General features: G+C 30.4%; 1 protein-coding gene across 2 annotated transcripts in view; it reads left to right on the plus strand.

Annotated features, from left to right (window-relative positions):
* Positions 1–18,406, plus strand: part of LOC107437036 (uncharacterized) — a 364,659-nt gene extending 346,253 nt beyond the window's left edge. For both annotated transcript variants that reach the window (XM_071181567.2, XM_071181568.2), the window contains 3 exons: positions 6,567–6,643; positions 11,853–12,038; positions 16,650–18,406. In XM_071181567.2, coding sequence (XP_071037668.2) covers positions 6,567–6,643; positions 11,853–12,038; positions 16,650–16,734 — 348 coding nt within the window. In that variant the 3' untranslated portion in view covers positions 16,735–18,406. The remainder of the gene's footprint in view (positions 1–6,566; positions 6,644–11,852; positions 12,039–16,649) is intronic.
* Positions 18,407–23,706: the final 5,300 nt, after the last annotated feature.

Genomic DNA, 23,706 nt, shown 5'->3' on the forward strand with positions numbered 1-23,706 from the left:
TCTACTTTCATATTTGTGAAACGGGACTTTATTCATGAAATACAAACATTTCACTACGAAGTATCTCTAATGTAATTCCCCCAGCCGTCTTCTAATATTTAATTATAGCATTTTATTTACTTATTTTTATTTATTTATTTAAATGATATATATTTATTTCGTTAAAATATTTATTTTAAAGACTCGCCGAAAGAAAGACAAGTCCTTATACACTTAAATATGCTTGTAAAATTTTTATTTTCAGATGAGCAAATAAAATATGTCAAAGTATTATTTTCTGTCGCCCATGTACAAGCTTTGTTTTTTAACTTCAGGTACTGAACTTTCGTTCTTCATCTCAGTGTGCAGCTCTAGTGCGACGTAAATAAAAATAAATAAAAAAACCTATCATCTCGGAAGATGCCGGAAGTGTTGCTCATTTGAAGCTATACAGTGGGCGCCTGTGAACCTAAGTCATGGAGGTAACCCACTCCACGATGCCGCTGATACCCGTTCATGGGGTGGGCCACATTCACACGCATCAGAGGACAACACACAGAGAGAGAAACATCCATGCCCTGAGGGGAATTTGAACTCGCAGCCATTGGCTTCAAAGTCAGGCACGCTAGCCGCTCTGCCACCTGGCCGGCCCACTTACAGGCTGGCAAATTGACTGATGATTTGTACCATTTCACCCTGATCGTCAACATTCTAAAATATAATTTTCCTTTGTATTTTAATATTTTGTAAGAGCTTAAGTACACCAGCTATATATGATTATGATCAGAGACTCCAACTACAACGCATTCTCTGTAGTTTCAGAAAATATTTTTCCTAGTTGAAGACAGGGTGATATTTGAATAAATTAGACGCCACTCAATACAGGTAATTTAAACAGATACATGTCAAGTCATTTAGTTGAAGTTTATCACCACATTGCATATAACTACTTTGTCATCATTTAGAATAACCCTTTTATATATTCTATTTGCATTCCCACCACCTCATCGATCAAGATCAAAATGAATGGGACCTCAACAGGCACCCACATATTCTTAGACAGTTAAGTTCAGAAAGTTCCATTCAATATTTTTAAAACATCTGTTTGTTCAGTTCTCTACCTCTGAAAAACGAAATAGAGTTGGAGTCTCTGCACATTATACTTGTCAACTTCAAACAAGTGTTTTTTTTACTCTGTGGCAGTAAAGTAATGATTTTATAGGCAAGTAATTGATTCTCCTTTCGCCATTCAGTAAAATACAGTAAGATTTCTAAGAGTTTTTTTTTTAAAATTACTTAAACGTAGCGGTAATGAAAGGCATATTAAATCAAATGCGTTAAATCAAGAATCACGCATGAATACAAACCCACATTAAAAATAAAACCTTTCGGAGTATGAGGAAGGATTCATTAGACCTCAAATCATTTATAGTGGTAGTTAAAATTATAATTAATTAGATGCATACATCCAAGAGAGGCGAAAGTTCTTCTATCGCTTTAAATATAAAATTTTCCTGTAGCAATGATAAACACCAATGCATAACCTCTTCACTACTGAAGTATAAAGGAATATATCAAAAAAAATATTTTACAGTTACGAATTTCTATTTTACTTCCATAAATCGTAATAAGAAAAACAAAATACGAATTATACTGCCAGAGGGCTAATAATTTTAGGCCCACAAACCGAGGGTTTTAACTAAGTAAAATAATATAAATATTTCAAATGTTAAATTGCACCTAAAGTAGGAACAAATATGCATAATGTCATATTTAAATACAATTACGAAAAGATTTAATAATTAACTAGAAAAAAAATAAGTTTTAAAAAATTTTTAAAGGTTTTTTTTTTCTTTTTTTTTACAATGAGATGCAATACTAATGCTTTACTGCATGAATTCTCAGTTTCAAAACTATTTTAATCATGCAAACGACGCAAAATAAATAATTATTGAAAAGAATTTAACATTGACTACAAAAAAATATTTATTTCCTGGGGTAAAATTTCAAAATTATGGAAAAAAAAATGCAAAAAGTTAATGTTATTAAATGCATGTATGTGCCTTAGTATAAAACAATTCATTAAAATACACATGAAAGTATTACTAAATAGATATAAAATCGAATACTTATAATACTATGAGATTTCATTAGATTACTATGATGTCATAAATTTTGCCATACGTACCAAGTTACACATACGTAAACCTGCATGTTCTTGACTGTATTATTTTTAAATATTAAGTATATACAAATTTAATCGCTTCTTACGGATCACAGAACTACTAAGTCAAAAGAAAAAATTATTTTCTGAATAACTAAATAATATAATTTTTAAAATTGGTTACATTTTGGAACATTTGGTTTTAGCGTCATTTGTGCCCAAATAATTTACATATTCTGTATTGATTGCGGATTCCCCAAAAAGCTTAAATATCTAAAAATGTTTCAGAAAAGGTAAAACTTATAGCATGTTTTTACTACCTAAGAACCGAAGTAATGAAGAGGTTAGAACAAAACTAATACAGAAATGGCACGAATTCGTTTAGAAGAAATGTAAGGAATCGCTTTACTATTGACGCCAATGATGTTTATTTAATTCTGGTAAAAAGGCACTATTGGTATTATGATAATTGGTGCAGTTTTAGTAGGTACCAAATGTAGATACAATGTATTATGTCAGTGCATTTGATACATATTCATACTGCACCAATACTATGAAGCTTTAATATAGATACTGTGAAAAGTGGTTTTTTCCTTCGTACCCTCTGAAAAGATATGTACCGGAGAAAATCTCGTGATTGTGGTAAATTTTGACTGTCATGAGTTGGCCTCGAGCTACAGATCATGCCTAATTATTCTTAGTACAGTTAATCTTTATTTTGATGGGATGAAATACTAAAAATGTGTTTTGCTTAATCTTATAACGTAAAACCACCGGGATGGACAAGATATAATACATTTAAAAAATTGAATTATTTTAGCTTCATTTAATTGTGTTGGTATATGTCTTTTAGATCTGTGCAGGATATTATAGTATTTTCTGTACTCGTATAATGATTGTTTAGTTTTTCCCCTCCCATATAAGAAACGGGTATTCGGCTAATAGTTAATATTAAAGCCTAATTAATATATGATTTCCTCCTATTCTAGCGAAAGATTTTTCATGAATATTAAGAATGATAGCAAATAAAATTCTTCACCAGGGCTCCAACTATATGCTTTTTGTAAAATATTTTAGGTAATGCTAGATAATTAAAAACTAAAGTCTTTGGAATTTTCAGCAATTTTGCTGAGATTTTAATAGCCTCACCACTAAAGAGCTGAAGTTGAGTTGAGTTGATGATGATAAAGAGGATTTATGCCACTCGATTTTATCCTCTGTGCCTTGAGGGAGATAAAGTTGAAATGAATTGACATTTCAGGGTTGAGATGAGTAAATGATAATAAAGAATGGAAGTTACAGAATGATCATGGAAAAAAGTAAAGCTGATTCGATGCCTACGAGGTAGAGTCAGTAAAATTCCCTGAATGGTTCCCTACATTCTCGCACGTGTTAGTTGGAGCGGAAATATTTTTTAAAGGCTATCAGCACTCATAACGAAGAGACACAATAATCTGGAATTCATTTCTGGTACTGTCACCATTAGCTGTAGATAATTTTTGACGAAGCAAATTTCTCAATAGTCCGGCTTTAAAATGTCGTCTTTAGAGCAGCATACAGACGTATAATTTTACGTTTCGCTCAGAAAATCACACTCTTAGACCCTCAAAAAGCTGTAAAAAGCACATGGAAACGATGCCATGAAAAAAAACGGCATGTGTACGAGTGACCTAAACGTTTTCGTGAAGGTCGCGCAGACATCGTAGATAATCCTCGGCGTCTTTCCTTTTCCACCACATATGAAGGTTCGAGAAAACGTGCGTGTGGAGGTCCTCTGAACTTGGAATTTCAGATGTTCACAGCATTCTCCATGATGATTGAAACATGCATCATGTCTGTTTGCACATGATTCCAAAAATGTCATTACCTGAACGAAAAGACGTGAGTGAACATGTACAGGGATTTGATTGTCATAGTTGATGAAGATGATAGCTTCTTGAAGAAAATCTTAACAGGTGATGAGCCGTGGAGCTTTCCTTACGACCCTCAGACGAAACGTCAGTCAAGTGGATGGGACGCAAAACCATCACCAAGGAAGGAAAAATTTCGTTTGGACAAAAAAAAAAGAAAGTGTCGATAGAGAAGTTTTTCAATTACGAGAGCGTCATTCACTACAGATTCAATTATCAATCAAAAGAAAAACTTTACCTAGAGATCCTTAAAACGTTGAATGCCACGCTAATTTTACATGGCTTGCCCGTTTGGTCAAACTGTAAATAACTACAAACTAAATTTGCAAATAATAGACAGATTTGACAGATTTTTAAAAAGTATAGCATGACATAGTGGTGAATTATATAAGCCTACGAATTGTTTAGAAATAGTGGTGTATAAAAATCTACTAAATTGAATTAATTAAACCAAGAATCACAATTAATAAACCACCACTTTAAAATATTTGTTCGCTGTCCGGAGCAAGTTGGTATCTCTGTGTATATATATAAAACTATTTTTGTGTGTTCTATATTGCATTAATTTCTTCAAACCATTTCAGTAACGATAATAATATTTAAAAAATTGCAAATTTGCTCGAATTATGTGTTTTTAATAATCTTGACTTCTCTGATCACCGGTGACCCTTCGTGGTGCTACGAACAAACTCAGTGCCGGTCACCGGTGACCCCCATGGCATTCAACGTGTTAAACGATTTCGAGATGCAATGAGACAAAAACGACCTGAAAAATGAGCAACAAATGATTGGTTTCTTTTGACATGACAATGCTTCATAACATCGCGCTCTGATTGTGAAAAAGTACCTTGCCAAACACAGTGTTACCAATCTGGAACACGACCCCCCCCCCCATATTCTTCCTCCTTATCACCAGCGGTTTTTAACCTGTTTCCATGACTGAAAATGAAATTGAAGAAATACCATTTTGGGTATTTAAACTAGGTGATCGAAAATGCGACGAAGCAACTGCTGGACCTCTCAAGAAATCGATTCCTGGAATGTTTTGAACAGTTATACGAACACTGAAAGAAGTCTGTAGATTCAGTTACTTTGAAGGCCAATGAAGTAAAACTATTTTTCTATTTTTCAATAATTTGCAATTGACCTGATCCGGGATTTTTTAAACTTCACCTCATAGTTCGCAATTTTCAAAAAACAAAATTTGTGTTCCAACAATGGAAAGCGGTTAGAGACAGAGAACTCTCAGAGAGAACACTCTTTTTTCTCGGAGAGGCTTCACCAGTTAAAAGCTAAAATTCGTTCGATTTAAAGAGCTGGAACAATTTGGCGTTTCGTAGCAGGACTATCTATCGCTTATATAACCTTTTCTTTTCCGTTGACTGATTTTTGTCAATCTCGTGTAAACATGTAAATAGTTGCATTTATTTTCTCTATTATTTTCTATTTTATTACACCTGCGTAAATGTTAATGTTATTCAAACCCCTGAAAATATTATGTTCAAATTTAGTTTAACATAAATTAAGTTTAACTTCCTATTGGTTTCATCATGTGTTCAACCAACTGGTTTCCCATTCATGGCTTTACTACTTGATGCTATGCACTCACTGTCCCCACTTCACAATTTACCCCATTATATGTCTCAAAAATCAGACAAATCAGTTAATGCCGCTTCGCTGCAGAGCACTAAGATTTGAGCTACGTTCTATTGTTGTTTCATAGGAACTTTTCAATCATTTACACCTGGTGGTGGAAAAAATAATTTTAAAATAAATTTACCAAACAAACAATAATAAATTAAAACATAAACTTAGCTATCAGAAGAAGAAATTTTCGCGAAACACGTATAAAGTTGGTGACTGTGAAACAAACTTACAAAACCTAATAATAGTATTGTGAAATTTTTAAGTGATACCAAGATTAAACTTTACTGAACTTTAGTTGTTACGAAACCAACGTTAAATATTGTATGAATCTAAAACATCTGAATCGGTAAATATTGGTCTTCCTGGTAACTAGAATGTGACAAAATTTCGATCATTTCATAAATCGGATATATATATGTATACATGTGACATAAAAAGCTTCAATTAATCTTTTTATGTTATTCCTTTTCATTAAATCCTTTTCTTAATTTATTATTCAAAACGAAACGCTTTCTCTCACACTTTTAAATTCACATCCTGTCCTTTAATCTATTTTTGGTTCAAGTATGCATTAATTAAAAGTAAGACATTTTTTCCTTTGTGGAAATCGCGCGACCTATTTAATAAACCAATTACATTTACTCAGATTTTCCTTATTCCCTAAAAAGAGACATTTTACGAATTTTCTTCTCAAGATTTTCCCTAACTTTTATTGAGCAGCACGATGAGTTTGTGTGTCTCTCTCTCTCTCTCTCTCTCTCTCTCGTCCTTTATCACATAATGATTAAATATATTTAGTGTTTACTTCTGCTAAATACTTTTAATGTTTACATTGCATTAACATAGTTATTTGATATTTTGTGTAGGTTTTGCTACCGATGGGTGTAGACGTTGATTCTATTACTGCTGAAGGATTCTCCGCTCTGCATCTGGCTGTTATGAAGTAATTTTTTTTTTTCAGTTTTACTAGAGATAGCCAAACAGTGCTTTTTCGAATCTAATCCTGAAAATAACTTATTATTTTCAAAGGAATTGTTACAAAGTGCTATTTGAACGGAGCCATTCATTCTGTATCGTTTTAAATAAGTTAATGTTTATACCGTTTTTTAATAAATGCCTGAATAATGAATGAACACAACTCAGCTACATTTCCTGAAAAACACCAGAGAAAACAATCATATTGTTTTTTGGGCAAAACCAAAAATATTGATCATTGTCAACGCATATGAAAACCCATTTTATTGAAAACAAGTTTTCTTTGTTTGAATAAAAGGTGATTTTTCTAGAAGCTGAATCACTACAATTAACAGTTCTACAAGTCTAGTATAATGGCTTAGAAAAGGTTTTAAAATCCCAGCTTCACTATTTCAAAACTTCAAAATGTTGTTTAGTTATTTGTGCCGTTATGTTTGAAAATTAAATAAATCCATGCATCGTGATGTTTAAGGGTTAGCGTTTGAATTAATTTAAAATTATTAGAAAAATTTCATCAAATTGGTATTGTTTTCAACATTACTATATGATTAACCTTTATGTAATGATTATGAAAATCATAAGAAAATAATATATAAATAGCTAGCTTTTAGCACCAAATTCCACCTTCAATAATATCATTTTACAAGAAGTAAAAAAAAGAGGAAAATTAAGTCCATATCGGTTAAAAGGTCAATCAAGTTGGGTATTGTTTTAACATACTGTATGATTAAACTTTAATTAATGATTATCAAAATCGTTAAAAAAATAATAGATAAATAAACGATTTATAGCACCAAATTCCACTTTCAATAATAACATTTTATGCGAAATTAAAAGGAAAATTAAGTTTATATTTTTATACATATCGACTTTACTGAAGTGGATTTTTTAGTGTAAGAAATAATAATTAAATGTAAACATGTAAATACATGAAAAATTACTTATCATAATTGATGGTGAAAGGTGATATCGAAAGCAACAAATTCATCTACTTGTCTCTTGTTTATGGTGCCTTGTCTCTATGTACAATGCGCAAATAAATAAACGAACCATCTTGAATAACCTTTTATCTAATAATCGGATCTTTACGTTCTGGGACTCAGTCTTAAAGGTTCGAAAGGGTGACCTCAAATAAGCTAATTAGTTAGTGCAGACTAATTAGTGTGATATTTTAAGTTACGAAATTAGACACAAAAACGTGATTTCTCTTAATACACATAACTTTTTTATCAATGGAATCCAATTTCTGACCCCCAAAATATAGGGGATAGCTGCAATCCGCTAAAAATGGTTCCCATAGTTTGGTCCAGATGTTACATGACAAAATACTAAGGTTGAGCAAAATTGGTCGAACAATTCCTGAGAAATCGAAATTTAAAAAAGTCGTATTTCTAACATTCGATTTCTCAGAAACTCTTCGGTCGATTTTGCTCAAACTTAGTATTTTATCATGCAACATTACATTCTTTAAAATGGTGTAAAAAATTGAATACCTTACAATTAAAAAGAATTACGACTGTCATTAAATAAAATATTAAAAATACCATAAATGTTTACTAAATTTTATTTTCTGCAAGTAATTAGTTTTGGACAAATGAATTTTATAATCGTGTGCCAAATTTTTTCTATTCGCTCTCGAAATAGGGCGAAATGCGCAAACTTATCATTAAGGGGTCCAAACTTTAGATCGCTCTTCTGACCAAACTATGGGGACCCTATTTCCAAGATTGTGGCTACCCCCAATATTTTGGGGGTCGAAAATCCGAATCCGTCAAAAAAAAGTATATGTCTATTCAGAGAAAGCACGTTTTTGTGTCTGATTTCGTAACTTCAAATATCGTCTACACTAATTAATTAGCCTATTTGAGGTCACCCTCTCGAACCTTTAAGATTGAGTGGAGATTCGATCATTAGATCAAAAGGATTCAGGGAATGGTGCGTTTTTTATTTTGCTCACTGTACCTACTAACATTGGTGCTTAAGTCCAAAAAATGCTACCTAACGAGCGATTATTTATAAATAATTTGAGAAAGCAAATAGAAAATAGTTTTACCTTTTGTTATTCGAACATATTCCACCTTCAAAAAGTTTTTTTGCGATAATATCCATTTGGTTATATTTATCATGAAATCGTGATCCACTGAATGTATGATTATAAAAGGAGGATACCTTACTAAAAGAATCAATAACAGTGGTGCCAACTTGATCCAGACAGTGGAGAAATATTTTCGAGTCTTTTATTGTACGATTCTTGGTTTAGTAAATTCTAATTATTGGGATTTTACTCACCACTACTTCTAAATAATTAAAAGACTTGTGTGATCCGCCACTTTGTTAAGCCGTGTTGAGCCTTCAAAAAAATTGGCAATATTAACCGAAAATCATACATTTTCTTTCGTAGTTCTCTATCATTTTTAAAAATAATTTTGTCGTATCCGGAGCACTTGGCATCTTCTCTGTATTAATTAATTCTTTTCCAAAAAGTGATTCAGTCCATTTTTAAAATTAATGACTCATTTAATATATAAGGAAAACTTTGCGGAAGATTTTAAACTTTTCTGACTTTCAAGAAGGCAGAAAAATGTAAATCTGAATGTTTATCAAAACGAACTATTACAATTGAGGTCATCGTATACAAATCATTAAAAAATCTGTTTGTTTGTTTTTTGTTTTGTTTTTTTGTATTTTTCAAAATTTAAAGAGATTTATTGAAAGCTACGTAGTTTAAATTTCATAAACTATTACAAACTAGGTGGATTATGTTACTTTTAAAAATAATAGAGAAAGACTTTGTCTCATTACTCCTGTAAGGATGAAGGTGATTTCTTATATGACACATTTTGAACTTACAGCTCCAAAATCTTGAGTCGTAGTTGAAATAGTTTCAAGTCCCCATCGCAACGGAGATCCTCACATAAATCTATTCTAATAAAAAGAAGAGTTTGTGTGACTCCAGAACCGGTTTTCTGCTGGGTGAAAGAAACAATTTTACATCCCGACTCTAAAAAATTTTCAAAAATTCCTCCGTTCGGAAGAGTTGTTGATTGTATTGATTTAACATTAGCCATAAATGAATCATTGCAAGATACTGTATTTTTTTTAAGACTTAAGAGGTAATGTCAGTGTTGTTGACTAGATTATTTATTGAATATTGCTATGATGATGCAAGGGCTTTCCTGTCCTGAAAGAGGTATTTTTTGCCCTTGAGGTAACTGAAAGACAAATGGGCTTAGTCATAAATGTAGAGAAAACAAAATACATACATGCTATTCTCAAGAAACCCATTCCCATTTCTTGAACTAGATTCTCATAGATTTGAAATTGTAAGCAGTTTTACTTACTTAGGATCAATTATTACTATTGATAATAGAATGTCTCCAGAAAGAAAAAACCGACTCAATCTGGCAAGTAGGACTGTCTAATTCTATCTTGCAAATAGGGCTGTCTATGGGCTGAGAAAATATATATTAATTCTATATTTCTTTCTAGCCATACAAAGTTCTTAATTTACAAAATTGTTGTCAGGCCAGTCTTGACATATGCTTCTGAATCTTGGACAGTGACAAAATTGGAGAAACATTGTATCGCAATATTTGAGAGAAAGATTTTGCGGAGTATACTTGGTGGTGTAAATTAAAACAATTACCGGAAAAGGTGATTTAACTTTGAATTGTACAAGATTTATAAACAACCTGATATTATTAAATACATAAAAATAAATAGAATGAAATGGATGGTCCACGTGATTCAAATAAGTGATGGCAATACAAGAAAAAAGATATGCCCACTGGAACAAGAAAGCGAGGAAGGCCACAGTTGAGATGGCCAGATTCTATGGAGTTTGATTTCCTTGTAATTTAAGAAAAGAACTGGAAATCAAAGATTAATAGGAAGTCATTATGGAGAAATCTTCAGAAGAAGGCATTGGCCCACATTTGAGAGTCTGACAAACTATGATGATGATGATAATTATAAATAAATACATTTTTGGCACTTATCAGTACTGATTTGTAAGAAATGAAATTTCACAGTAGTTTAACTTATAGCAAATTAAAGGTATCTCGAGATTTATCCAAACTGGATTGAAGATCTCTTATCTAGGTGAGTTTAAGAAAATAATAAGAGTCATCTTCAAGCTCTATTACTTGCAATTTTCAGATTATAAGAAATATTTTTTACCCAAATTGATGGAATAATGAGGCGTGAAGCTCAAAATGTCTACAAAATTATGTACTGAGTCATAAATGCTTGATAATATTTTCTTAAATACACTGAGATTTCTTGCGTAGTAGTTTGGATATATATATATTCTAATTAAAATGTCTTTTTCTTTTTTGCCCAGTTATCATAAATTTATTCCAAAAAGGAAATATCAATATTTCTGACAAAGTTAAATTTTTAATGGAAATAAAAATTAGTTTATTTGTATTTTTATTTTATTTATTTTATTATTTTTTTTGTAAGTAAAGTTAATAAAATCTATTTTTTTCGAACAAGAAGAATTCAATATTAATTTTGTTTAACTATCTTTTGAAATATTCATTAGTTATTATTGTTTTAATTCTTCATTTAAGGCTTGTGTAATTTGAATTTTTCTAAAAAAGAATATTAGAAGGACTTTCCTATTTCTGAAAACTATAAATAACTTAATTTAAATTCGAAGATTAAGTTACAAATAAAAAATGTACATAAATATCGATAACTTTATAAAGTAACTAAAACAATGTTTTAAGTTATTTCCTCTCAATTATTTCAATGGTTCAACCGACCACATTTTTTAAAGTACGCCATATAATGGGTTCAACAAGAGACCCAAATCATTTTTCATCATAATTTAAATTACTGCAAATAACTATAAAAATTAAAGTGCGAACTTTGTAAAATAAAAGTAATTTATTGCAGTATTCTTATATAAAAAAATTTTTAGAAGGTAAAGTAGAAGAGTTTTAAAAATTACGGGTTCTAAAATGCAACTTGTTAAAATAAAAAATTTCACGCTTTAATTATACTGTTAATTGTTTAAGTGGAGGACTTTAAGTGTCATATGCTAATGAAGAAAAGAAACAAAAATATTTAATAGAATTAAAATATTGCAGTAACGTGACCTTGTGAATAAAAACAAAAATAAATTTGTAGAAAAAAGAAGAAATGGATTCATAACAAATATTTGTTTTTAGTGGTCACTTGGAGTGCATCTCAACTCTTCTGCAGTGGGGCGCTAGTCTTGAAAAAAGGGACGCCCTAGGCAGGGGCGTCTATGAAATGGTGGAAGAGTACAATTTAGATGATGTGGCTGTTGTTCTGAGGAAATTCCACAAGCAACTACACAACTTCAAACATGTTCTGGATTACATGAAGAACAGGTAGCTTCTTCCGCCGTTTCGATTTTCTTTCAAATGGCAACGGACCATTTTAATTCATTGATCATGCCATTCTTTTAATTTCTTTTATTTTTTAAAGAAAAAGAATTTAAAAAAGATAAAGACTAGTTTTTCAATTCCTTTATTCCTAAAGACTCTAACTATTTGAGGCGGTTGCGACCTATTTTTCTTAGTGGTAGAGAGCAGGATATTTTAAGACAACCTTTTTTCTTTACAAAATTTATTTCAACTTGAGAACTTAAGCATCCGTCCACATGACCTTATATGCATCTGTTTAAATTACACGCGTTTAGTGGAAGATGAAATTTTTTAATGTTAATTTATATAAATATAAAAACATTAAACTTTCCTCCACATTGGAGAATACTTTATAGTTGGAATCTCTGTTCCTATCGATTTCATCATATGCTCAACCAACTGGTTTCCCACTCATGACTTTCCTATTTTGTGCTTGGCAACCTCTCTCTCCCCCCGAAATTCTACTGCCACTTCTACTCCCACCATAATATATAGCCCAGTCAAATTAGACTTTTGGTTCGATCGAACTAATTCCCAGAAAGCTAGATGTTATGTTATTTCACTTTGGGCATGGAAAATAAGAATAATATGAGTTTGTGGCACTTTCTCAAGTGAAATTAACTTTTAAAAGCAAAAAATCTGCTTCATTTTCAGCACTAGGTGTGATCTTCATTTTTTTAAATAAATTACCCTTCCCCTTTTAGGAACCCCTTTTCCACTCTCTGTATTTGAGGAATCTAAATGTAAACCTCTGTTCCGCTTTTATTCGAATTTCAGCTATTGCTTAAATTTAGTGCCACATCAGGATTGTATTAAGGTGAAGTTCCCTCATTAAAAAAAATAATCTTAATTTTTATTTAAAATGAAAGAAAGATATTTGGCATCGCTGAGTCCAAATAATGTTTTAAAAAAATACGCATTTTTGTTCACGCATGGTTATATGAAAATCACGAACATTTTTAAGTATGTAAATACTCCGAAACTAATTCGATTTTTTTTAAAAAAAATAATGGACAACGGTTTTTTTAATCATTTATCATAAGAGTACAAAACTACATAAACGTTCTTTATACGTTCTTATAAACCTTTACATTCAGGCTAACCTACTTACTACTAAATTAAAAATCCCGTTTTGACAAAAAAATCCCCGGAGAACAAAACTAATTTCAGATTCCCACTACAAAAAATTGTTTTTCCCTCCTCTCAGTTATGTGTAAAATATTTTACAGAGTCTTTCAGAATTTTTTTCGATATTTTACCAACGTTTTAAAAGCATAAACAAAGTGTCCTTTTATCTATGTTACTGTGAATGTTCACAATCACAGAGTCGCTCTGATGTTCGAAATATGTACTGGGTCTAGTTAAGTCTGAAAGTCGACATTCTCTTGATTTCGGTCATTCGTGGTAACATATATGTGGATGCTTGTGGAAAATAACTTTAAATCAAATTTACGAAATAAGTGAATAAGTTTGTAATGTAAGTAATTTGTCATAAATCTGAAATAATATAGTTCGGATGCCACTTTTATATATATATATATACTCTGATTTCATTTACTTGGTTCATCCACTCAGCTGCTCTTCAAATGATCTGCCGAGCACTTTTCTTGAACTTGCAGACTGAAGTTCTTTAGTGTTATTCGAACTACTAACTTTACTTTTGCTCCAAAATCCCTTATCATTTGTTCTCGGATCTGCTTTTATTCGATTCAACTGAATTAAAAATGATGTCTTATTAAAAATGTATGAAGAACTGTATTAAAAATGATGTTTTATTTGTCTGAATAGTAACATGTACGTTTCTTTAACTTTCTTCTCTCTTAAAACCCAACGGACAAGATCGTGCTACTGTTTACCACTTACCAAAGAGAGGATAATTAACAAATTGCAGCATTTTATTTATTTTTTTTCCTGTCCAATTTAAATTCTACTTTTATTTTAATATAAATTCTTTTTTTATTATATTTTAACGTAATTTTTATTTTAATGCAAATTTATTTTAATATAAATTCTTTTTTCATTCTAGCATAAATTTTATTTTAAAATAAATTTCATTTTAATATTTTCATTTTATATGATTTTATTTTATTTAATTAATTTTATTAATAATTTTATTTTATTTTAATATTTAATATAAATTTTATAAATTCTATTCTTATTTTAATGACATACAGGGTTCGTATCAACGTAAAAATAATTAAAATTGCAGCAAAATTAAGAAGATTAATAGAATCAACCATGTAGGATGTTAAAAAATATTTTGTTATGCTTTCAATTCAGTACAAGATTCTTGAATTTCGTGACCAAATTAAAAACTTTTTGCATGCAATTATAAAACTCTCTTACCCCCCAAAAAAATTTTTAAAAATAGTTTTTTTAAAATTATCAAAGTTAGCTTTATAAATTATTATTTTGATAGACAAATAATTTCAATAATTATATAATATTATTTATTTTAACATTAGTCGGAAGATTTTACTACGGAAAGTTTTACGCAAAATTCTTGCAATTTTTTTAACCGTTAGTCTTATTGACTTAGAATATCATTACCACTGTTTGGTCTCCTAGTCGATTCAGCATTGAATACTACAAGTATATCGGAAACATCGGAACCAGTACCTCGATTATATATATATATATATATATATGTATATATATATATATATATATATATATATATATATATATATATATATATATATATATATATATATATATATATATATATATATGTATATATATATATATATATATATATATATATATATATATATATATAAACGAACATAACGAAGAATAAAACAAGGAAAAATAATAGACATATGAAAAAGGGGGGGAAATAATAAGTAAAAAATAACAATCAACAGTTTATTAAAAATAATAAAAATAAAAAAAATAATAAAAAAAATCATGAAATGTAATTAAAAAACCGGAAAAAAAAGGGATATAATCTTTTCTTCAGCCCACACGATTATATCCGCAAAACTATTGTTTACTTGCAGCTTAAGCGCAATAAATGAAACTTATTGTTTTTCTTAACTTTCTTCGTGTTTTCTTGTATTTATATATATATATATATATAAACTCAAAAGCAAAATAAAACAAAGGAAAATTATAGACATATGAAAAAGGGCACGATTATATCCACAAAAAAGAGTGCTTTCTGATATTGTATCAATATAGCCAAAGCAAAATATATTATTATACAATAGTGTGAGGAGCACTCAAAAAAAAATTTTTAACAAAAATTACAACAAATGAAATAGAACACAATAAGTAAAAATAACACGTAAGAACACAAAATAAAAAGAAAAAACAGTATAATGCAAAATCTCCAAAGCGAGTAGCGAAATCAGATGTACTTACATGAACGGGAGAAATCCATTTCGGGCAAATCCGTGTCTAAAATTATTTACTAAAAATTTCTTTATTAATTTATAAAACTTTTCCATGTGCAAATCCATTTCGGGCAAATCCGTGTGTAAAATTATTTACTAAAAATTTCTTTACGAATTTTTTCATGTGCAAAATCCATTTCGGGCAAATCCGTGTTAAAATTATCTACTAAAGTTTTTTCTTTGACAATTTATGTAATTTTTCCATATGCAAATCCATTTCGGGTAATTCTCTTTTGTATTTTTTCCTAAATAAATATTTATTTATTTTCTAAAATTATTTATGGTCAACTTTTTAATTTATCCAGTATAATATTACCTTGCTCACATCCATTTCGGGCCCATCCTTGGTAACTAACAAATCAATGCACAGCATAACAAATCACTTCAGCAATGCAGTAAGAACGGCACTTTAAATTCCTCTAGTTTCACTCAATTTGCGCTTTTGTTTTCATATTTTGTAATCTGGCAATCTTGTTTCGAAAATAATTTTAAATCATTCTTGAAAAATTTCCCGTTCATGTAAGTACATCTGATTTCGCTACTCGCTTTGGAGACTTTGTTTTATACTGTTTTTTCTTTTTATTTTATTTTATTTCCTGTTTTTACGTGTTATTTTTACTTTTTGTGTTCTATTTGTAATACGTTGTAATTTTTGTAAAAAAAAATGTTTGAGTGCTCCTCACACTATTGTATTAATATATTTTGCTTTGGTTATTTTGATACAATATCAGAAAGCACTCTTTTATGCGGATATAATCGTGTGGGCTGATGAAAAGATTATATCTTTTATTTTCCGGGTTTTTTTAAAAAAATTTCATCTTTTTTTTTTAATCAGTTGTTTGTTATTTTTTTTCATCATTATTTCCCCCCCCCCCTTTTTTTTCTTCATATGTCTATAATTTTCCTTTGTTTTATCTTTATTTTGAACTTGTCTAATGAGTTCTGTTTACTTGCAGCTTTTGCGTAATAAATGAAACTTATTGTTTTTCTTAACTTTCTTCGTGTTTTCTTGTATTTATTTATTTTGTTATATATATATATATATATATATATATATATATATATATATATATATATATATATATATATATATATATATATATATATATATATATATATATATATATATATATTTATAAGTTATCTTTACTGTTAATGCTATATTTTAAAATTTTAGGAAGGAAGACAGGAGTACGTCAGAAATCCCTCAAGAATTCATGGATATTTTAGCTTCGATTGCGGAAGAAAGCGGAACCGAATGACAGATGGGGCGTGGCTTATAAAAGCTCACGCCCTTTTTTGAAGCGGCCTGGATTTGAATCTCCAGTCAACTATCCAACAGCCCAATATGAGCTTGAATTGCAGAGCAAAACGTTATAAATCAGTGAGAAACAAAAGCACACACTTTTTTCTTCTTTTTTTTTAATACAGTATTCTGAAAGGAAAAAAAAATCAACAACACAAGTGGAGCGTTCTGCTCCAACACTTTTGAACTAGATTTTGATTGATTTAGATTTTCAGAAGTCTAATATTTTTAAAATATTTGATAAAGAAATGCAGAAGTATCTAATTTTTGTTAAACTCTCTCAATGACATCACAACAATAATGGGAACAGGAAAATACACACAAGTGATAACAAATGAAGAATTTATTTTCAATAGCTTCTAGTCACCAATTCTAGAGTTCTTGCGAGATTGAAGTGTCTTCTGATGGATTATTTATTAACTTATCTTCTACATATCATTCTATTCAACTTTTTCTCAACATGTTTCGATACTCATACACGATATGAAATTCTTTTTGTGACTTGGTAGAATTAGATCCATGCATAGATATTTCTTAATACTGAAGGACAATCAATCTGTTTTACATTTAAACCCTAATTAATGTATAACAAATTAATTTAAAAAAAACTGTTTTTGAATGATAAGTGCAAGACGTAGGAACTCAAAAGTAACAATCATGGAATTTTAAAGTAGTTAGAAACTATGTATTAAATCCATTTTAAATGGCGATTACGTATGACATAGTGTCTTGGAAATCTTAACATTTTTAGCTCAGAGTTCTGTAAACGGATTTCTTTCGTGTAAAATGGTGTAGAAACGTTGACACTATATCAAATAGTGCGCTAATTTCCCAGTAAGTGGAGCTGAAGCTCAAGAAATGTTCACACTTTTCACTGCAGCTTTTAAGATTTTACTATTTTTACAGCTGATAAAAGAATCACGTAACCGATTAGACTAATCATTCTGTTTATTTGTGTTCAGATTAACAACTTTGGGGAATCGGAACACGAAATCAAAAACGGAAAATTTTCATTTTCATTGAGTTTGTGCAAAAGACGAACTTACATTCAATGGTTTGTCCTATTAAAACATCATTTACCCTAAACAGAAATTGTCCCTTTTGTCGCTAGTTTTTGACTGTTTTCAAAGTTTCTTTCAGCCAGATTCGTTTTCCAGAAATGCCAATTGCTCCGGGTGCGGGTGGGTGACCACTTGGATCAGTCTGAGTAGGGACCGAGGGTGTGCGGCATTGGTCCTCGTTAAACTGTTATATTGTAAAGTGCTCGACTTCGTATGCAGGTCGCCGAGCTACCGAAACAGGGGTGCCATCCCCTCTGTAGAAGATCAAAATTGTGATGGCATGTCTTCGGATCATCCTCAGGGATGTTTCCCAGACCGTGGCCAATAGCCTACTAGTGCTACGTAAATGAACAACAACAACAACAAGACAATTGCTCCGGTTTCGAAAAAATATTTTAAAAAACGGAAAAGAATTACAAATAAAAATTTGTAGATTTTCGGTTACTTTTGCCAATTTTTCAAAAAGCTGATATGAAATGGCGTATTACATAAGCTTTCCAATTGTTTAGAAGTATGTGAGTAAAAACTTTATAAAAAGAATTTACGAAACCAAGAGTCATACAAAAAGAGTCATAAAATTTACTAAACCAAGAGTCAAAAAAAAAAAAAAGACTGTGACTCGAAAATATGTATCCGCTGTCCGGAGGCATTTCTGTGTCACTGCAAACTACGGCTTATAATACCTGGTCAAGTGGAATAAAAGATATCCCGTAGACACATCCAAGGCTACGGTGGGACTCAAAACCGCTACTTCCACGCTGCGGGGGACGATTGGCGGAATGGCCGCTTCATTATCAATTTACAACGGAAGTGTTATAAATATAACTAATAATAACCAAAGAAAGTGGGGGGGGGCTAATTTGCTCTAATTTTTGCATTACATTCCTAACTTGAGGAATAAATAATATTTAATCTTAACATGTTGTAATTCTTTTATGGATAGAAAACCATTTTTTATATTAATTTTAATCTTGGCCTTCAATAAAAGTTACGCACTATATGATCACCTCATCGGAGTTGTATTAATCTATTCAATCGGGCAGAAGTTCTTTCTTTATGGGCTTAACGATAAACAGTTTCTTACGAAGGAGGTTATGGAGGCTAAGGTTCCGCATCACGAACTGGCTGCATTTATTTCTGAAACTAGCTAATACCCATCGATCTGAGTGTGGCCGCTACCTTGAATAAAACCCTACTCCTTCAAAATGAGAGCGCCCTAACCACTGTGGGACCTCTAAAAGAGAACTCCAATTGAATAATGTTTATAGAACTCAGAGGTGGAAGTGTTTGAAAATTCTGAACATTATAAATGAGTGTTTTATTGAAAATAATTATATATAATGTATCTGTAAATAATATTCTTGATATGCATGAAGGGGATGATGTTTGAAGCAAAAGTTCTGCTAAAAGTCATTTAGCAAAGACGAACTTCAAACATCATCACCGGTTCAATTGTTCTTTCGTACAGCTCCCCTCAGTAATATTTTTCTACAAATTAGGAAGGAAACAATATTTGATATTTGAACAATGTAGATCGTTTAAGAAATTATGTTAAAATGAATTAATATCATACGGAAAAAATGATCTCTGTAATTAACAAAACGTTTCACATTCATATCTATAGTCAGTCTTTCTTACAATAGTAGTAGTATATATATTTTTAAAGGCAATATTTTATCGCATGATATTCCCTATGCACCATTTTGATTAATATGCCTAAACTGAATATTGTAGATCTGAAATTATTGGGAACTGCCCGCCAAGCATTAGATATTTTGTTACAATCACGCCATTTTACTCCTCTCGAAAACTAATAATAAACGAATCTGAACTAAAATTGACTTGAAACTTTTTATGAGGCTTGTTTTAATAAGCCCTTTACTTATCGTATAATAAATAAAAAATACTTCATTCTAATTAATAATACAAATGATAGAGCATCAAAAATAATTTATTCTTGGCATCATATGTATTCAGTTTCAAATGAGTTTTTAAAATATTTTAACAGAAATTAAATTATATAGGATTTAAGCTTAAACAAGAGTAAACAAGGCGAACACTAAAGAATTACTAAATGTATTGTTTTTACCTTTTCAAATAATAAATTGCCGTAAAAATCAGTGTAAGATTCACTTAAAAAAGGGGGTTCCGATCACATAGTGTTTCATTTCGCCTCATTAGGCGAATGTTGAAACAAATATAGAAAAGTCTGTCTCTATCTTCGATTGAAACTCCTAATGCCTTGAACCTATTATTTTATATATTCAATAAAATAGATAAGAGTTGTTTTTTTTAATCAAATTTTATATTTTTCTAATACAATGAAGACTTAGTAAAAACAGAAGGTAGAATAAAATAATTTGCGTATTTTAAAATTTAGTAACTGTATTACCAGAAGTATACTTAACTATTTCTATCTAAGCATATGATTCCATAGTAAGGTTTAAAAATATCAAATGCAATTTTTCTTTGATGGTACTTATGGTGGAGAATTTCTATCTGCAATTTTAGTTCCTACTGAAATTTATTATCATTCTAACTCCGTTTCAATTGAAACATTTTGTCGTTTTACATTAAAACTTTTCTGCAGCCCTCCCCATGTTATTAAATAAAAACATGATGAATGGGATACTTGCATGTGACGTAGTATAGATATCTCGATCCTGATGGGTTGTTGAAACGTGGCATTTGTTTAGGTTAGCAACTGTTCTTTTTATTCTATTTCGAGTTAGCCAAGCCCGTCAAGTATTAATTCTCTTAAGCGACATATTCTAAATTCTTTCACAAAGATTTCAATTCCACGACTGTATGGTTACACAAAGACAGGCACGAAGATATGTAGAATATAAACAAACTTATTATGCATCGAAGTTGCCGCGTACACTAAACGAAAACATATCACGGTCACAATGAAATACATAAACAATTAATATATCTAAGTTAAGTAAAAGAAGTAGAGGAGAAAGAATTATATTTTAACTAATCCTATGCGCTATTATACGGCTCTTTATTTAATTAACTTAACGTTAATTTTCATTTAAAGATATGTAGAGAAACTTTAGCTCAACTTTAATACTTCATATTGCTGATAAAGATTAGCTTGTACTGACGTCACTGGTCACATGCGTGGGTATTGGTTGTCCCAATTGAAAGAAAAGACAAACAGATGCTTTGCGCTCCAGAAAGAACTGACTGTATGTGACCACATATTTTAAAAATATCGTGATTAAAGTTTTTCCGAAATGGTGCTCTTCGTTTCCATGCAAATTTTGTCCCTGCTGTGGTAATAGAAAAACTTTAATATCATTTAACGGATCTTATTTTTAAAAACTGATTCCTATTCCTCAATATCAAATTCGTAGGAGAAATCGTTACCTTCTTCGAAATTAGTTTGCGCGATGAAAATCATCGCCGTTGGAATACAGATCGCTGAACTTTTTATGATCGGTAGACATCCTGATCCTGCTTATTTTAGCTATTCAAAAAAAAAAATTTAGAAATTCACAAAAATCACTTAAAATTGCGTTAAATTAGGAACCAATAAGAATTTCGAATTAAAAACTCTATGTTAATTTCATAAATCAATATGGTTCTTTCGTCTTACTAAATTTCAACAATAAAGTTGCATTCCTGCGGCCTGTAAAGCTGTCCATAGGGTGTTTCTCCCAACAGCTAATAATTCTCGAAGTAATTATCAAATGCTAAATTTTTTTTTATTCTTGCCCCTTTTATTTTTTTATTATTGTCCTTTTTATTATTTTACCTTTTCTACACACCTCTGGAGACTCAAGTTTCTAAGTCTTATAGTTTTTGTTTTTAACGTATAAGGAAATTATAGTTGGAGTACGTACAAACAGTCAGAAAGCCAACTGTTCATAGATACCTATAAAGATGCGTATGAGTGTCGAAATGTGTCATTTTTTTCCTTTTTTTTGTTTTGTTTTTAAGCGATTAACAAGCTTCCGTACACTTTTAATTTGACGAGTGTATTCAAAGCAAAGGGGTCGGGATAGCCTGGTTGGCAGGGTGTTGGACTCCCATTCATGAGAAGGAGATTGTATCACATTTTATTTCAGTTTTTCCATGACGAATGCAACCGTCATTTGCTCATCGTGATTTTTTTTTTCTCTTCATAAGCAGACAAAAAGCGATCGATATGTTATCTGGAATGTTACTTTTTTTCCGACATATTGCTGAATAATTCCCTCTTTTTTAATTTACGTTATATTTTGCTTTGATGCACAAAGTATATAAGACTTGGAAATTTCAATAAACGAAGGTATGTAGAAAAAAAGTAGAGGGAGTACAATGACATAAATAAAAAAAATTTAAAATGTGACAATTAGTTCGAGAATTATTAACTGTTAACCTTGTAGGAGAAAATACCATGTTTAGTCAATCTCTGAAATGCAAATATGGAGTTGAAAATTAACTTGCTGAAAAAGCCATTTTTATTTGCGAATTTCTCGCAAATTTTGTTTCAAAAATTCAATGTGTTCGAAAGTTATTGCAAATGTATGTTATTTATCATGATTTGTTTTCTGTCTTTACATATAAGCTATTTGACAAGTGTTGCATAAACTTTATTTTTCCCTCACGAGATCTTTATTTCTCCATTTTAAATTTATTTTAAAAAAAACTTAGTTAAGAGCGATAAGAACCGTTCTTTATTTGAATTGTAACATGCGCTTCGTCAACGAGTAAAGTTACTTTGGATTTATTTCTTCTTATTGAATCACACATTCTGCGTCCTATTGGATTAACTATATTTTTCAAGTTCAGATGATTATTTTTCAAATCGAAAAATTAATCATCGATGTTACAAAATTTTTTTGCATAAAGCTGCAATAATTGTATATTTCGAAAGCAATATATTCTGTGTTTTTGCGGAATATCGTAATTTGAGGGGAAAAAAACAATAATAGGTCAAAAGCAATGAAGGAGGTCGGTAAGCGGAGCCTCACATTATGTAAAAAGAATTGGAATGAAAAGGTTAATTATAATAAAAAACGTCACCTAAAAGTTGTTATTCGTTAAAGAACCGCTTTGCTTTTTCCGTTACCATAGTGTTATTTGCACAGATTCAAATATCACCATTTCTAGAATCTTCGATCAAAAAATTTTGAAATAGGTTGTCAGTTTTGACGTGTAAAATTTTCCAGGGCAATTGCTATAAGTAGAAATTCTTTTTTTTTTTCCTTAACTCTTGAGTCCGGAGCAGTATCAGTCACAATGTGTAATGAGGGCGGTTCGATTCAAGGATGATAGTGATGTGATATCTGGTAAGAAATTAAATTTTACACAATTCCTAATAATTTTTCGTATAAATTATCACTATATATTACAAGCATACTTTTACTATCACAATGTATGTATCATGAAAATATCCTTACAAAAACAAAACCGATTTAAACGGCATTCTTGTTGTTATTTAACAATACAACTGTCTTAATTATCCTTTTCGCAATAAATATTTACCTATTTCTACTCATGTCAAAATGATGACTCTTTTAATATCCATAACTGCTACTGCATCGCATAAATATTGTCCAGATAAGAAATACCCACTCTAGGTTTCAGTTTTTGCTTACATCAAAATGAATGTTTTTTTTCTCCACATCAATCCAGTCAAGCGTCCAGTCAAACCTCCATTATTTTTATTTTAATTATCTATGATTAAAGTTCTTTCGAATAAGTGGTGGCAAGTTTATCATATAGCTAAAAAAAATGGTTATGCCTAACTTGTAATGTGTAATGTTCAAAAAATATCCAACACGTTTCTAAATCTAGATATAAATCATTTTAACTGCCAAATTAGTTTTAGTTGTTACGAATATATTGAAATTTGCTTTATTCTTTTCGTGTTA

Source organism: Parasteatoda tepidariorum, chromosome 4 (genome assembly GCF_982258835.1).
Source record: "Parasteatoda tepidariorum strain Cologne lab strain chromosome 4, Ptep-v5.0, whole genome shotgun sequence".
Lineage (NCBI taxonomy): Eukaryota > Metazoa > Arthropoda > Arachnida > Araneae > Theridiidae > Parasteatoda > Parasteatoda tepidariorum.